Source organism: Primulina tabacum, chromosome 14 (genome assembly GCF_025594145.1).
Source record: "Primulina tabacum isolate GXHZ01 chromosome 14, ASM2559414v2, whole genome shotgun sequence".
NCBI classification, from domain to species: Eukaryota; Viridiplantae; Streptophyta; class Magnoliopsida; order Lamiales; family Gesneriaceae; genus Primulina; species Primulina tabacum.
This window is the reverse complement of record NC_134563.1, coordinates 32,637,722-32,655,279: the sequence shown is the minus strand read 5'-3', so window position 1 is coordinate 32,655,279 and position 17,558 is coordinate 32,637,722. Positions and strand designations below refer to the sequence as shown.

Sequence of the window (17,558 nt, the reverse complement as noted above, 5' to 3'; positions counted from 1 at the left end):
TTTAGACATCGTTTGATTCATTAGATGAGATGCAAAATGATTTATAATATGATGACGATAAATTGAAAGAACCTTTATATTTCGATAAAAGAAGTGGGATAAGTGGTTAACGATGGGATTACACTCGCGATCCGTCGTCTAGGCCACAATACTATATCGTTTTTAATCCAATTTTATTTTGAGTTTGAAGAAAAATTTAAGAAACTAGTGCTTGTGTAATCGTAGTTTTGTTTCTTGTTTCATCAATTTTTTTACTTAGATTGTAGAATGAAGATAATTTTATGGTTTAAATTTAAATAAAAAATAGAGGTAATATGACAATTATAAAAATTGACATGGTTAATATGAAAAAGCCACACCATGGACCAATAAACATCTCATCTTTAATATAGTAATGGATAATAATCATATTAAATTCCAACTTAAAAATAAATCATCTGTAAAAAAAAAAAAAATAATGCAAGAATTTTATATTGTTCAATTAGTGAAATAAATGCTGCAGTTTATATGCTTGAAAAATTATTTAATTTCAAGCAATTTCCTTAACAAAATTTACCCCATATTTGGGTAAGTAGAAATTCATCAGTACATTATTTCAAAAAAAAAAAAAAAGAAATTAATTAGTATAAGCACTATGTTTACAATCACTAAAAAAAAGTGACTTTTGAATAATCACTTAGAAAAATCTGTTTTTGTTTTTTTTTAACCCCAGATTTTGCATTAAGTTCTACTTAATTTAATCACAATCTCATGATGTCTTATGTTGATTCAATTATTCAAAAGTGATTATGGTACTTTGGTAAATAAATGAAACAATTTTAACCCACAATAATTTAGAAGAGAGAGAAGGTTTGTGTTATCCAATTAACTTAAACATTATTAATTTTCTATTATTTTCACTATCTATAAATTTAATCACTTTCTAAACATATATTTTTTTGTCAAAAACTCATGTGAGACGGTCTCACAGGTCGTTTTTTGTAAAACACCTCTCTTATTTGGGTTATCAATGAAAAAATATTACTTTTTATTTTGAATATCGGTAGGGCTGACCCGTATCACAAATAAACATTTGTGATACCGTATCACAAGAGATCTACTCATATTCTTTTATAACACTATTTTTTTAAGGAGAGTTTGCAACAGCTGAAAACAAAAGTGAAAAGTTGAAAATCAGAAGTCAGTAATCTTTGATAAAGAATTGATTTTAATACTTACTTATTACTAGAATAGCATTTATAAAAACAAAATCGAGATCTCATCGATCTTTAAATTTCAATTAAATTAAGTATAAACTAATTCAGAATTTGAATTTAAGAAGCACATAAAACTGATTTTTTAAAGTCAAAAATAAAAAAAAAAAAACTATTATTTTTCGGTGATAGAAACACTCCCTATGAGTCATTAATTGTAGACTCTATATAGTGTCAAAATACATGCATCACAGCTCTATATATAGTAATATATGTACGTACACGTAGTTCGCTTAATAGAATAGTGTAACCGAAAGGATGAACATGACTCTAAATGAACGTGCTAAGAGCACATGTAGTCCACTTAATAATACTAATAAGCTATCATTCAATTCAGGGCTCCAAACAATACATAAGATACATCAATAGAATGTTTATCTATCATAATTAATTACCAAGTCCTCAAGCAACTATTTATCATACATATAAAATATTGAACCTCAAAATTTAATTCATTTAACAATTTAAAATTTTAAAGTACTTTCCTTACATGATGTAATAAGACCAAATATTATGAATTATGATGTGTTACATATTGAAGTAATACGATAAGATGACAAATATGGTAATTAATTAACAATATCACGTCCGATGAAGGTTATTTCATTTCGGACAATCGGTAAATTTTTAAATATAAATTAAATTACCATCGTACCGTCTAGCCATATTGTGGAATTGTATTTACCTTTCCTAATTCTTTTTTTTTTTTTAATTCGGATGTTAAAGGAATATTATTTATTTTTAATTATTTTTTTAATAATATTATGTTTATTAAATCTTCGAGTTTTTATTTATAGATCATATATATTTATGGTAAGAACTCTATATATGATATTATTGTTTAAAAGACTTTATTTTAAAATAAAACTCTTGTTTCTTTATCTTGTAGGATTCTTTTTATGGAATAAACTCTAAGGTAAATGAAACATATAAATTGATGCGATCCGGGTGAATCGGGTGAGTAGAGTCGGGGCAATCCACCGGATCTGATTTGTGTTTTGTTTAAGGAAATGAGCGAGGAGATTAATCTGTGAGCTATAGCTTCCACTGTGACCTGCAGACAAGGAGATGACTCGTGAATGAGCGTCGGAGGGATGTCCGACGTGGCCACTCTGATGCTTAAGTCAGCATGTTGAAGAGTGAAGAACACAAGCACTATGTGTGAGAATATACGTGTCTGTTTGAGAGTTCAAAGATTTCAGAATCATTAAATGAGAAAAATATATGCTATTTATAGGAGAAAATGTGTTAGGTACCTTGTTTTCAGTGACTACCTGCTAAATATGTCAAGTCGGCTGCCCATACCTCCTGATGACTTATTTGACACGCCAAAGACATGTTGTTCTGAAAGTTCTCGGGCACTTACATGAGATCTCTTCCCTGGTTGCCCGGGGAGTAGAGCCCAGGCATCTCTCTGCCCGGCTGCTGAAGAAAGCACTCTGCATATTAACCATGTTTTGGGAATCCATTTAATATCCCGGGTCATCCATGACCCGGGCTCTTATGGGGGTTGTTGCGAATTTTCACTACCGCAAGTGTACGGTGTCAAGTTTTAGTACTGATTAGAGTACATATATCGATCCCACGAGGAGTGTGTATAAAAAATATATATCAGTGCTCGTAATTAAAATAGTCTCAACTTTATTTAGAAGAATCAAATAAAAAGTTGGGTTGTTCGAACGAATTAATTGAAAACAATGAATTAATTAAATCACCGAATTGAGAAATAATAATGAGAGAAAATATCTAGAGAAATGATTTCACAAAGTTTCCACGATAAATATTCACAGTTAAATTTATATTCCTGAATTCCAATTATTTAATGGCCAAGAACACTTAGGTTATGTTATTCCCCCTTTCCCAAGTGACGAATAACTGTATCTATCAACTTCGATTCAATTATTCCTAATTAGAATCTAAGTTTCATAGATAAATGCAAACAATGTTCTTACTAAGCCTCGCTAAAGTTATACGCCTTCCGAACGCTATAAACATTTAACGATGTGTTCTAATGATCTATAATCCTAGACCCTCTCCCGAGTTGTAGAATTAATCAAACAACAAACAATTTATGGCCAGTAAATTACAGTGCAATAAACACAGAGAAACACAAGTAAACATGAAATGGAATTCAATCTTATAAAATAACCACGTCAAGTCATCGTGTCCACTAAGCTACATCATTCTCTAGAATGGAAAATTAGTTCATCACGAAATCGAAATAAAAACGACGCATATTCAAAGTTTTAGACATTGACATATGAGAAAATAGAAATGCAAAAGACATATAACAAATCCGAAGTGTCGTCTCTGTCCCCAGATTCGTCGCTCTTCGTCTTTGTAATCGATCTTCGCGTGTCTTGCCTTCGCTCCGAGTCTTCCCTCTGTATTTTCGTCCAAAACGGCGTGTAACCCCGAGTATGACCTAATTCGTGCAGTTTATAATATTCTGGACGCATGGCGCGCGCGGTGGCGCGAGAAATGGCGCTATGGTGCGCGAGTTGCTGTGTCTGGCCGTGCATGTGTTCGCGCTGTAGCGCGAGAAGTGGCGCTGCAGCGTGCTAGCTTCTGTCGATCCTCTTGCTTTCATGTGCGCGCGGTAGCGCGAGATGCTGCGTGGTGGCGCGCGCCTCTCTGGTCATGGTAATGGCTGAACTCGCAGCTCGGTTCTGTTTTCTCGGTTCACTAGGTTGCGCATCCACTATTTTCTCCATTCCTGAAATGACAACAAAAACAACCAAAAACAACCAAAAACGCATAATTCTGTTTGAAACCAGCATAATTCAAAATGGATTCTAATATAAATTAAGTGCAAATCTTACACTTATCAAACCCCCCAAACTTGAACTTTTGCTAGTCCCGAGCAAAATAGAATAAAAACAGGAAGTCAGTTAACAAGTAATGAAACTCTTAACAGTCATGGATTCGCAAAAAGTGATATTGGCATCAGACTTATCTATTTTAATGTAATTCATGATTTCCCAAGAGTCACGTGTGTGTGTGATATGTCAATGTTCGTTTACCCCATCGAGTGCTCAAATAGAGTCATAATGCCCATTCGCCTTACAGAATCAAGAAATCCTCAGTTTAGTTCAACTCACACTTAATCAAAATACAAATTCACATTCATAGATCACATATGACTTTATTGGTGATTAATTGGCTCGATGAATATTCAACGGAATTATACCAAAGATGAAATCACACAACGAGATGCTTGCAAGCAAGTGATTAAAGTTTATACTTGATGATTATGTTTTTCAGGTATCCATAGGCTTGACTTGAACAACTTTTCTCCACTAGTATATTGGTTAAATGTGACACGGTTAATAGGGCTTGTAGGTTTGTAACGTTAGGCCACGGCTCAAGGCTACAATAAATGTATGGAAATCAAAATTTAAGAGAAATATTTGAACTTCATCAACTTCACTCATTTTCATTTTCTTTTCAACCACCACCCACTTTATTGTTTTCTTTTCATTCATATATTTCATTTCCCAAATACTTTCTTTCTCACCACTTTTGATTCATTTTTTTCATTGTTTTTCTTCTTTTTGAACTCCTTTTTGCACACTTTAACTATTTTTTTTTCTTTTTTTTTCAAGGAGCATTTGAATCACTACAACACCAATGAATTTATTTCTCTCAAAAATCAGGTAGGAAAATAAGTGTATAAGCTTCATTTGGTAGTTGCTGTGGGATATAGAATAGATACAAGTGGGGGCTAATTGTATGTCATTGACACACATCACTTGATTTTTCAGTAGGCTCAAAATAGGACACTATGGATATTTCATGTTCATTTGGTAGGCTCGAAGGCTCAACGGTTTCAAAGATCGCCTAAATCATTCCTATGTCATATATTATCCGTATTTCGACTCGAAAAGTGCTCAAACAAGTTCTAGATTACCGTCAATCCATTAATCATCTCATACCAACTAATCATATTCATTTGTTCAACAAAAATTGATATACAAGGCATGCACAAAAGAACTCTTAAGCATCTCAAAAACTTCGAGGCTCAAAGGGCTACAATTGACAGTAAACAAAGAACAAAGTCCCAAAGATATTGTGAAAATCTGCCTAGATCATTTCTATGTTTGTGAAAGTGTCAATCAATGTCATGCAAGAATTACCAAGAATCAGATATCCGTCGTCTATTTAGCATCATAGGCATACAACTTGTCTCTGAGCAACAATAATATCAATAAACACGATAGTGCAAAATATTTGTGACTCCTAAGTTATCATGAACACATATAAACTTCAGGACCACAATTCACTTTTCATCATCGGCCACACATTTTTCTTATCCATGACTCTACCTAACAAATCTAGCATGCAATAAATAAAAAAAATCAAACTAACTACTGAGCGATAAAACAAAAAATTTGCAGAAAAATTCTAAAAATTCTAACAAGCAACGCAATTTTACCCTCCCCCAAACTTAAAGTATGCATTGTCATCAATGTATAGAAATAAAGAACACGACAACACATACCTCGCGCACGAGTGTCAAAACTCGGGCGCTCGAGTTGTTGTCCGCAGCATCTGTGTCATCCATGTCCATGGGCTGCGGCGGTGATAGATCTGGTGGTGGGTAAAATTAACAACTAAGGACGTAAAATAAAATAAAATAAAATAATAAAAACAAAATGAATGCTAAAGAAAATAAATTGTGGGTTGCCTCCCACACAGCGTTTGGTTTAACGTCATCAGCCCGACTATACCAATCTTGTTCATGGTGGATCGTATGATATCTTGGAAGCCTTGAGTTCTATGTTTTGACCATCAACCGCCATGGTCAGTTTTCCTTGTCTCAAATCAATGATGGCTCCAGCAGTAGCCAAAAATGGTCGTCCTAAAATAGCACAAACATTCTGACTGTTCCCCATGTCAAGCACCACAAAATCTGCTAGAAGCCTTATTTTATCAATCTTAAGTTCAACATCTTCCACAATACCCAGCGATGTCCTAACCGATTTATCCGCCATCTGCAAGCTTAGTCCTGTGGGCTTTATCCTACTCAATCCAAGTTTCTCGTAAAGGAAACTTGGCATTATGTTCACACTCGCTCCTGAATCACAGATAGCTTTTTTCACTGATTGACTTCCAATTTCACATGGTACAACAAATTCCCCAGGGTCTTGTAGCTTCTGAGGAAGATTTCCTTTCCTGCCCTTATCATCTCCTTCAGTAAATGCCACCTCTTACTGCTCTGCAGACTTAATGTTAGAGTGTAGGTTCTTGAGATCTTCAAGACTTTTTTTTCTTTTGAAACTCAGCCTTCAATTGTAAAAATCTTTGGGGGTATGGAAGTAAAGAAATATCAATGCGTTGATCAAAATCATAACTCTTACCTTTCTTACCTCGGTTCCTTTTGCTTGGAGTCGGCTGATCAACTTTCTCTTCTTTGCTTACCACTCCAATCTCCTCATGCTGCATAAAAATAGCATTCACCTCTCTCAGATTTGGGTCTGCATTCTTTTGTACAGCGCCTGACTGTTGAGACGTGAGTTGCTTCGTTATCTGCCCCACTTGCGATTCAAGGATTTTCAAGGTAGCGCCAATACTTGCCATATGGGTTTCTAGGTTGTCAAGTCTAGACTCAGTCCTAGCCATTCTCTTGCCAGATTCAGCAACAAAAGTCCCAACTAAATCCTCAAACGATGGCTTCCCTTCCCCATTTGATGTATTGAACCCCGGTGGAGGATTCAATACATTCTTGTTATTTGCGTAAGAAAAATTTTCATGATTTCTCAAACCAGGATGATAAGTATTAGGGGGAGGGTTACCTCGATATCCTCCGAATCCTCCAAAATTTTTGTTGTTGACGTACTGCGCTTCTTCAGGGAAATGTGATTCTTCAACAACAACCGGTTGTCCCTCTGTGTTTGAGTTACCCGCTTTATTCTGTGTAGTCAATGCTGATACTTGCGCAGTGAGTGATGTGATATGATCCACAGCATAAACTCCAGCAGTCCTTTGTATTCCTGACCTCTCAGATGACCATTGGTAGCTGTTAATAGTCATCTGCTCAAGCAAGTCGTAGGCTTGAGCAGGAGATTTGGCAAAGATCGTGCCACCTGCCGCTGCATCCACAGTTGTACGCGTTTGACCATTCAATCCATTATAGAAAAGTTCGATTTGTACCCAGTCTTCAAAACCATGATTTGGGCACCTCCTCAACAACTCCTATACCTTTCCCAAGCTTCATACAATTGCTCGAAGTCAGTCTGTCTAAAAGTGCTGATCTCAATCTTTAATTGTGCAGACTTCGCAGGGGGAAAATATTTAGAAAGGAACTTCGTCGCCAGCTCCTGCCATGTCATGATGCTCCCCACTGGCAATGTTTGGAGCCATCCTCTAGCTTGGTCCCTAAGAGAAAAAGGAAACAAGCGCAGTCGAATAATATCATCAGAAACACCATTTATTTTTACCGTGTCCGTAATCTCCAAGAATGTTCTGAGATGTAGATGAGGATCTGCAGTAGTGGCTCCCCCAAACTGGTTCTGTTGAACCATGTTTATCAATGCGGGCTTAAGCTCGAAATTGTTGGCATTGATGGTTCCTCGAGCAATGCCAGAATAGTGCGTGTTGATCACTGGTCGAAAGTGATCTCTGATTGGTATAGCCTCATGCGGCATCTGTCTGTCGTTTTCTCTGTTATCAGCCATCGCTTTGATTTCTTCCCTTCTCGCTTTTCTTAATTTTCATGCAGTTCGTTCGATCTCCGGATAAAAAATAAGCGAGTCCGGGTTTTGCAATCTTAGCATGCACTGTCAAGCAGAAAAAATGAAAAACTCAATCAATTTAAAATAAAATAAAAATAAAAAATCTAAATTAAAATCTAGACTAATTGGTAACGATACTGATATAAATTCAAATTTGACACTCCCCGACAACGGCGCCAAAAACTTGTTGCGAATTTTCACTACCGCAAGTGTACGGTGTCAAGTTTTAGTACTGGTTAGAGTACAGATATCGATCCCACGAGGAGTGTGTATAAAAAATGTATATCAGTGCTCGTAATTAAAATAGTCTCAACTTTATTTAGAAGAATCAAATAAAAGGTTGGGTTGTTCGAACGAATTAATTGAAAACAATGAATTAATTAAATCACCGAATTGAGAAATAATAATGAGAGAAAATATCTAGAGAAATGATTTCACAAAGTTTCCACGATAAATATTCACAGTTGAATTTATATTCCTGAATTCCAATTATTTAATGGCCAAGAACACTTAGGTTATGTTATTCCCCCTTTCCCAAGTGACGAATAACTGTATCTATCAACTTCGATTCAATTATTCCTAATTAGAATCTAAGTTTCATAGATAAATGCAAACAATGTTCTTACTAAGCCTCGCTAAAGTTATACGCCTTCCGAACGCTATAAACATTTAACGATGTGTTCTAATGATCTATAATCCTAGACCCTCTCCCGAGTTGTAGAATTAATCAAACAACAAACAATTTATGGCCAGTAAATTGCAGTGCAATAAACACAGAGAAACACAAGTAAACATGAAATGGAATTCAATCTTATAAAATAACCACGTCAAGTCATCGTGTCCACTAAGCTACATCATTCTCTAGAATGGAAAATTAGTTCATCACGAAATCGAAATAAAAACGACGCATATTCAAAGTTTTAGACATTGACATATGAGAAAATAGAAATGCAAAAGACAGATAACAAATCCGAAGTATCGTCTCTGTCCCCAGATTCGTCGCTCTTCGTCTTTGTAATCGATCTTCGCGTGTCTTGCCTTCGTCTCGCCTTCGCTCCGAGTCTTCCCTCTGTATTTTCGTCCAAAACGGCGTGTAACCCCGAGTATGACCTAATTCGCGCAATTTATAATATTCTGGACGCATGGCGCGCGCGGTGGCGCGAGAACTGGCGCGCGCGGTGGCGCGAGAACTGGCGCTATGGCGCGCGAGTTGCTGTGTCTGGCCGTGCATGTGTTCGCGATGTAGCGCGAGAAGTGGCGCTGCAGCGCGCTAGATTATGTCGATCCTCTTGCTTTCATGTGTGCGCGGTAGCGCGAGATGCTGCGCGGTGGCGCGCGCCTCTCTGGTCATGGTAATGGCTGAACTCGCGGCTCGGTTATGTTTTCTCGGTTCACTAGATTGCGTATCCACTATTTTCTCCATTCCTGAAATGACAACAAAAACAACCAAAAACGCATAATTCTGTTCGAAACCAGCATAATTCAAAATGGATTCTAATATAAATTAAGTGCAAATTACACTTATCAGGGGTATCATCATAAATAATAAAAAAGAGCTCTTGTGGTGCTATATAGAGAGAGAGGAGAGAAAACACATGAGCAAGCAAATGAATTGAAGAGTTACATCGAAATGATCAAGTGCTCAAACTAAGACGTATTGATTTGTTGTCGTGAGGTGTTGAAAACACGTAGATACAACACCTAATCACAGTGTTGATAAGTATTTTGAATGTACTTTGTTCCATCAATTTGTTGAGGGAGTTAGTTTTTCTTTATTTGCTAGTATTTGTTTTTTAAACCGATAAGTTTCTCCCGTGAATCTTTTGACTCGAGGTGTTGAAATATTTTGCAACATAACATCCAACACAACATTTAACTTGGAAACACACAATCACTTTATCACACGGTACTTTTAATTAGGTCACACAACCACCTTTCAGGTTGCGTTGTTAATACCATGAAAGGAAATAGATAAAATATCATGAAGTTAATAGGGAATCATGGTGTATCAAAGAGCTTGAATGAACCAATTCATTAATGAGTATTGTTTATTAATTCATGAGGTTCATTTAGTGAGCAAACACAAGAATAATGATAATAAGAATACCGTAATTAAGTTTGAACTTATTCAGGGTAGTGGAAGATTGAATCACATCGAATCAATGGCATTGTGGCGCACTCGGTGTGAACCGAACGAAATTTTCTATTTTTAATTTGACAAAAATTTGTGTGAGACGGTCTCAAATATTATCGAACAAAATACAATTTAAAGTTAAATATCTCAAATATTCTTCTCAAAGTTTAATTTTGTAGTCGTCTGGTGTATGTTCCTATATATGTATGTATGTGTGTGTGTGTGTATATATATGTGTGTGTGTGTGTGTGTGTCTATATATATATATATATATATATATTACACGTATTAATCGAGTATAAGTACCAGAACTTCATAAGAATCCAATGACCCATAATATGATTATGTTTAGAGTGTCCACGCATTTATGAGAGGCCGAACATACATACATGCATACATAAAGCACATACAGCTGATAATTTCAATCCATTTCCAAACATTCCCTTCACTACTTTTTACACCATTCTCAACGCTGCAACTGTGTTTATTCTTCTCTCTTAATTTCTTCTTCTTCTGCCTCCTCTTCCATGGATACTGCTCAATGGCCACAGGTGAATTGATTTTTATTTTTTCAGATAAATCTATTCATGTTGGCTGTTTAAGCTCTCTTTTTACCAGTATGCATACTTCACTTCACAACACGTTTCAAAGCAAAGCCTTCACCTTTTCTTTTCCCTTTTTCTTTTTTTACTATATGCTTGTTGTCTTCTCATAATATGTAGATCATGTCTCCTTTTTAACTTTTATGTTTAGTTGCTGGTAGGAGAGCACTGATAAAAAGATTAAATTTGTTGTTATTCTTATCACACCTTAGTTTGTTCCTTTTCTTTTATGTTTTACAATTCTTTGATATGTAATATGTATCTGATCACCTCACTTTTCTTGATCTGAAACTTTGTGGGCTTTGATTAATTTTGTTGATCTTGTCCTTATGTAAAATCCCATTAAAACTAATTTCATATGCTAGTCATACCTTTTACTTTCTTTCCTCTTTTTCTTAGGATATAGTGGTAAAACCAATGGAAGAAATAGCCACAAATACATGCCTAAATGAAAGGAAAGTGAGACCTCACAAAGCACAAGCCTTGAATTGTCCGAGATGCAATTCTACCAACACAAAGTTTTGTTATTACAATAACTACAGTCTCTCGCAGCCAAGATATTTCTGCAAGACATGTAGGAGATTTTGGACTGAAGGTGGATCTTTAAGAAATATTCCAGTCGGAGGAGGTTCAAGAAAGAACAAAAGATCTTCGTCTAATTCGATTTCGTCGAAGAATCTAGTAGCTGTGCCAACTCCTGATCAAATCCCAGAAAACCCTAACAAAATCCAAGACCAAGCTCAAGATCTCAACTTGGAATTTTCCACAATAATTACTCCTCATGATTTCAAGACCATAACTGAGCTCATCCAAGTCCCAAGATTCAAACATCAAGTTAAAGAATTGCAGAACAACCCTTCTTCTAGCACCAACTCATCAGCTCTGGAACTGTTGAATGGGATCACAAGCACTTCAAAGGTTCTGATGAATCCAAGCTTCATGAGTATGCCTATAATTGATCCAAACACAGTTTACTCATCAGGATTTTCCTTGCCTGAATTCAAACCTTCTCTCAGTTTCTCCTTGGATGGACTTGGAGGTAATTATGGAGGCTTTCAAGGGGTACAAGAGACAAATGGCAAACTTCTTTTCCCATATCAAGATCTGAATAAGAAGGTATCAGCAAACACGGAAGATGCTGATGAGCATAATACATCAGGTCAAATTGGAGATTCTACTGGATATTGGAATGGAATGATAGGTAGTGGTACTGATGGAACATGGTAAAGATCAACTTATATATCGTATATTTAAATACATTACTGCAAAATAATGAGGGAATTATATTTAAAAGTACGTTTTTTCCTCATCTTTTCCTCTTTTTTAGTGAGTTAAGGTGGGTTGATTATAACATGCGTGACTTTCTCGGGGGGAAAAAGGCCTAACATATCGGGAACCGCGGTTTATTTCCACTTTCCTCTCTTTTCTTTATAACCTTCATGATTAACATGTCATTTCGAACATGATGGAGTCTGAAGCTTGTCCTACAAATGGCTTCAGTACATATAAATGTTACGGGATATATACATACCGCGTAGTGATCATTGAAGAAATGAAGGATCCAAACCCAGATTTTTGAAGGGTGACAGGAAATTTATTGCCGTTGGAGATCATCATTACAAAATTCTTGTATCAAGAAAAGAGAGGGAAGAAGAGGGAAATTAGCTACGGTTAAGTGCTGTCATTTTATTTGTTTGCATGGTTAATTAATTAATTATGAGAGTTTGTATTGATTTTTGTGATGACAATAAACACTGTAGTCTCATGCATTTTACCTTTTTCTTCACTGCCTACGATTTTTAGAAAAATTACACATTAAATTGTGAGATGATTCCCTATAATGAACAAACTTCTGGCAAATAACCATAATTTCATTTAGTATTTTTGAAGAGGAAATTCTAAAATTCGTCTGCTTAGTCCTCTATTTGGGAAAATTTGATTTTATGCATTGTATATATGATTTTTTCACTAGATATTTATTTATTTATCACTTAAAAAGACCAAATTATAGCCATGCCAACCTACACGATGATTTTGAGGATTTTCCCATATTTAATTTGATTTATTGTAAGATTTTTCAAACTTTATAATCCACATCATCGAAAACCTATTTAATTAGACATACATAAGCATAAGATTCTCCATGTCACATTGGGTTTCACATCACATTTCAAAATTTGCAAATTTCATATTATTAATTCAACGCAAATTAACCGTCTACAAAATATAGATCTCACGTGTATTGAGACGATCATTTAATTAGGATAGCATCTCAATTTTCAAACATTATATTAATTTTATATGTGTTTGATATATAAAAGTTAGGTCTTTAGACAAGATTTAACGAACCAATCGAGATAATATATATAACAAAAAATTTTGTGAGACGGTCATATTAATCAATTTTGTGAGATAAATATCGTAACTGAAATATTTTAACCTAGCTGGCTAGCTACCAACTTTGAAACTAACACCTTAGCAAGAAAGACTGATTCAAAATTTGCCGTAGTGTGATGATTACCACCGCATGCCAATGAATCGAATTCTTTTTTTCAAAATTGAAAGGTTGAGAAAGAGCTGAAAAACCCTACTTTCTTTGGTCTTTGAATGGGTCCTACACAAACATTCTCCTTGGCAACTGTGCTAAGGGAATAATCTGCACGGCACTTAATTGCTCCATTTAAAAATATATATTCAATCTTAGATCTGCCACACAACAGACTCTTAATTTTACATCTCAAGATTTTGTTTTAATTTATGGAAAAATTATGGCTATGTTTTGATTCATTTTCCGACCACTTTCTCTTCTCAATTTTCAAAAAAATAAACTATTACACATATCAATACATTTATATGTTGATTTTTTGAAATATACGATAAAGTTTTTTTTTTTGTAAAAATGATTGTTGTTGGCTTTTTTCCTTTAAAAAAGGAATTTTTTTTTAGGTTTTTTCATTATGACTTTAAAGTGATCGATGGGGGGAAGGATATTTTAAAAATGTGTTTGAAAGACCAAAATTAGTTAATATCTCACTTAGTAATAATAATGTTACCATATCTCTATCCGGCGGAGCTACATACTCTTGTACCCGGACGGCCCAATTTTTTTAAAAAAAATTATGTGTAAATTTTGTATAATTTTGAAATAATATGATATTAGCCCGAGTATATAAATTTAAAATATTAAAAGATTATAGGGTTTAAAATTCTAGCACGAGCAGAGCCATATTTCTGGCTCCGCCACTGCCTATATTAATATATTAAAGTTGAGCATATGATACCGATGTTTGGAATTATTCTTACAAGAATATATAAGAATTTACTTACTTTGAAAATATTATACAGAAAAAAATTAGTGCAATAAAAAAGGACAGATAGTATATATAAATTTATAATATGGTATTATTACCAACTTAATATATGGGATATTGTAATGAAAAATATTTTCGCTAACCGAATTAAATTAAAAACCACTGCCAAACATTTCTTGTATAAGGCTGTAAGGCACTTTTGTCAAATGCGGGGAAAATTAATCCTTCTATACCCCACTGCGGTCCCATTGAATATCATGTCTTACGCAACGGGTTCGATTAAATCCTTGGAAATTATATATGTAGACTTGAACAATCTTCTTCCTTGAACTAATTTTTAGGGTTGAGTTATGTTCAAGTCACAATTTTTAACATGTATTAGAGACATGTTTTGATCATGATTCAGACCCACTATTATGTGTTGGACTGTCCTATGGTCTACCAATATGTTGAATTACGTTCTTGAGAGTTGTATATATGAACTTGAACAATAATATCTTAAGCTAACTTTTGTGGTTGAATTAAGTTCAAATTTCAATCTTTACAGTGTGTATATCTTCGGTATATCTTGGTTAGCTTAATATTTTTGTCATATCGTAATGGACCACTTGCGATTGTTATGAGATAATCATATCGTTTTATTAGTAATTACTCTAAATTCGAATTTGATCTGGAATATGATTAAGTAAGTGGACGAGTGTTAGAATTTTCTTGTAAATCATTCACGTATCTCCGATTATACAATATGAGAAAGAGTGTTACGACAGAATGTAGAATTTTCAAAATTTATGGATAGTTTAGTTCATATATATATATACAACGAAGCACATCAAGTGGAAATTGAATTTACACAAATCAAGGGGTCAAATCATATAGTTAATTAAGTCAAAAACTTGTATGAGACGTTCTCACGAGTTGTATTTTGTGAGACAGATCTCTTATTTGGGTCATCCATAAAAAAATATTATTTTTTATGCTAAGAGTATTACTTTTTATTGTGAATATCGGTAGGGTTGAATCGTCTCACAGATAAAGATTCGTGAGACCGTCTCATAAGAGACCTACTCGTTAATTAATTGTCCAACAATTAATCATTATATATTTTTTGACCCTTTGATTTTTATACAGAAATCGTCCAACATTTTTCACTAAAGTCCACATTAATCCTCAATTATTTCCATAATTTGTCTATTTCACGTGAGTTTTAATTTCTTATTAGAAGACATTAATGACTGTAAATTGAAACCATGTTCTATGTACCAACTGTCAATATGTTCTATACTATATTATTAACTTTGAGCATATTATACCAACTAATTTTGATATATCAGTATGACACCAAAGTTTTTTTTACAGTTTTATCTTTCATAATATTTGTTAGTTAACTATTCTGTGATGAGTTAATTAGTAATTTTTGTACATCTCTCTGTCTTTTTCCGATTTTTTTCTCTAATTTATCTAAAAGTTCAAACTATCTTTATAAATCCTATTTAATCACTAATCTATAAGTATCATATCCTAAAAAAATAATATATATTTTTTACATAAAAATTATCGAACACAAAAAATTTTAATATAATACACACCGCGTGCTAAGAAACACTATTTTTTTTATAATGAATATAATTATGACAGGAAGGATCAATTCGGATTTTGTTGCAAAATCTTTTACTATGCCCAATCAATCAAGGCGTAACCATCGCTAGTGTTTGGCATAGCATTTCCTGGTGGTGTGATGGTTGGGAGATGGGAATATTATGAGGTGTTCATATATATGCAGTGGAATTTCCTCATTTAGCATTCAATAATGGTCATTGGCTGAATCAGAAACTTGAAAGCAGATACACACACATATTCACGATGAATAGGTCTCTTGTGAGACGGTCTCACGAATATTTATCTGTGAGATGGGTCAACCCTAACGATATTCACAATAAAAAGTAATATTCTAGGATAAAAAGTAATATTTTTTCATGGATGACTCAAATAAAAGATCCGTCTCACAAAATACGACCCGTGAGACCGTCTCACACAAATTTTGTAAGGTCGAGTCTAATAAAAACAAATCAACGTCTTGATATGATTTTTAGAACAACCCCTTTTTTAGCGAAAAAAATAAAACGAAGGTAAAAACTTGTGTGAGATCTCACGAGTAATATTTTGTGAGATGAATATCTTATTTGGGTCATCCATGAAAAATATTACTTTTATGCTAAGGATATTACATTTTATTGTGAATATCGGTAGAATTGACCCGTTTCATATATAAAGATTCGTGATACCGTCTCAGACATACTCTTAAATTAATTTAAAAAATGGGAAAATTTTAAAATTTATTTTTAGTTTTTAATTTCTAAACAAAAATACTTATACTAAAAAAAAATCGACTGTACAAACACAAAAACTAGCAAATGAACTATTTATTTATCAAAAGCAATCAACCTGAATGACCCATGGGTCCATTCGAAGTTGTGCTTCCGTGCAATATTTTATCGTTTTGCCAAATTTCTTGAGAAAGAGTATAGTTGGTGCTTGTTAACCAAGTACAACTTTTAAATGAAAACATAAGACGACAATGCAACTGCAGAGCATGTGGTTGCACTTTTTCCTAAATAACTAATATTTACCAGTTTTGTGAAAAATATGTTATGCTCTCTCTCACATCTCAAAGCAACCGCCATTCCACTCTTGCTTTTCCAGAGCTTCTATTTCTTTACAAAAACAAACACATGGTATACTGCAATCCCCTCAAATCACCTAACTGTGCAACCACTAACAACCACACATTTATTCCAAGAATAACCAAAAGAAAATGTATTTTGCCGAGAAATGAAATCTGATGGTATCCATTGGGGTGAAGCTTGGATTTTAAAATTATTGGTGATGAAACTTTAATTTTGTCGGTCGAGAGGGCGATTTCACGTCCTCGGGTCCACCTAAGCATTGTGTTTTAAGTTGTGTGCTCGATCAACTTTTTTCACCATCTCACAAATGATCACACCAACCCACATGACATGATATGAATTAGGACATGTATGTTAGAAGAATACCACATGTTCTTTAAACAAACACCACGGTCCTGTGTTTGCCCAATTTTCAGCATGGATTTTCTTGTTCATAGCTGATTAACATGATGATGGTAGCAGCGGGAAAAGGAAACCTCCAATTATAACATGGTTGATTTATTCAAAGAAAAAACACGTCTTTATGTTTAAGCGCGATTATCAACTCCCATACTTGTGAAACTTCCTTACTAATGGTAGTAGTTTAGACAAATAAATGTGAGACGTTCAACTCACATTACAAGCTGGATGTGTTTTTTAAGGCTCGTAAGGCCTTTGAGAATAAGGAATGCAAACGCGCAATGATTGGAATTCAAAGTCTATGGAACTTGAATCGATATATGTAGAAGATCGTCCTCTAATTAAAATTACTCACCAAGCATGATGTGAAGAAACAGTTTTGTGTGGAGAAAATGGATGCTTTAGTTCTGCATATATCAAGTGGAAAAATATGGGAGGGAG

General features: G+C 34.3%; 1 protein-coding gene across 1 annotated transcript; it reads left to right on the top strand.

Moving 5' to 3' along the window:
- Positions 1-10,491: 10,491 nt before the first annotated feature.
- On the top strand, positions 10,492-12,514 carry LOC142525394 (dof zinc finger protein DOF4.6-like). Its single transcript, XM_075629681.1, has 2 exons — positions 10,492-10,672; positions 11,123-12,514. The coding sequence occupies exons 1-2, from the start codon at positions 10,649-10,651 to the stop codon at positions 11,948-11,950; spliced, it is 852 nt and encodes a 283-aa protein (XP_075485796.1). The 5' UTR covers positions 10,492-10,648; the 3' UTR covers positions 11,951-12,514.
- Positions 12,515-17,558: the final 5,044 nt, after the last annotated feature.

Excerpts from the sequence above, each read along its gene's own strand:
- LOC142525394 (XM_075629681.1), top strand. The coding sequence starts at position 10,649 with ATGGATACTGCTCAATGGCCACAG. Across the intron at positions 10,673-11,122 it reads ATACTGCTCAATGGCCACAG|GATATAGTGGTAAAACCAAT; the intron begins GTGAATTGATTT and ends TCTTTTTCTTAG.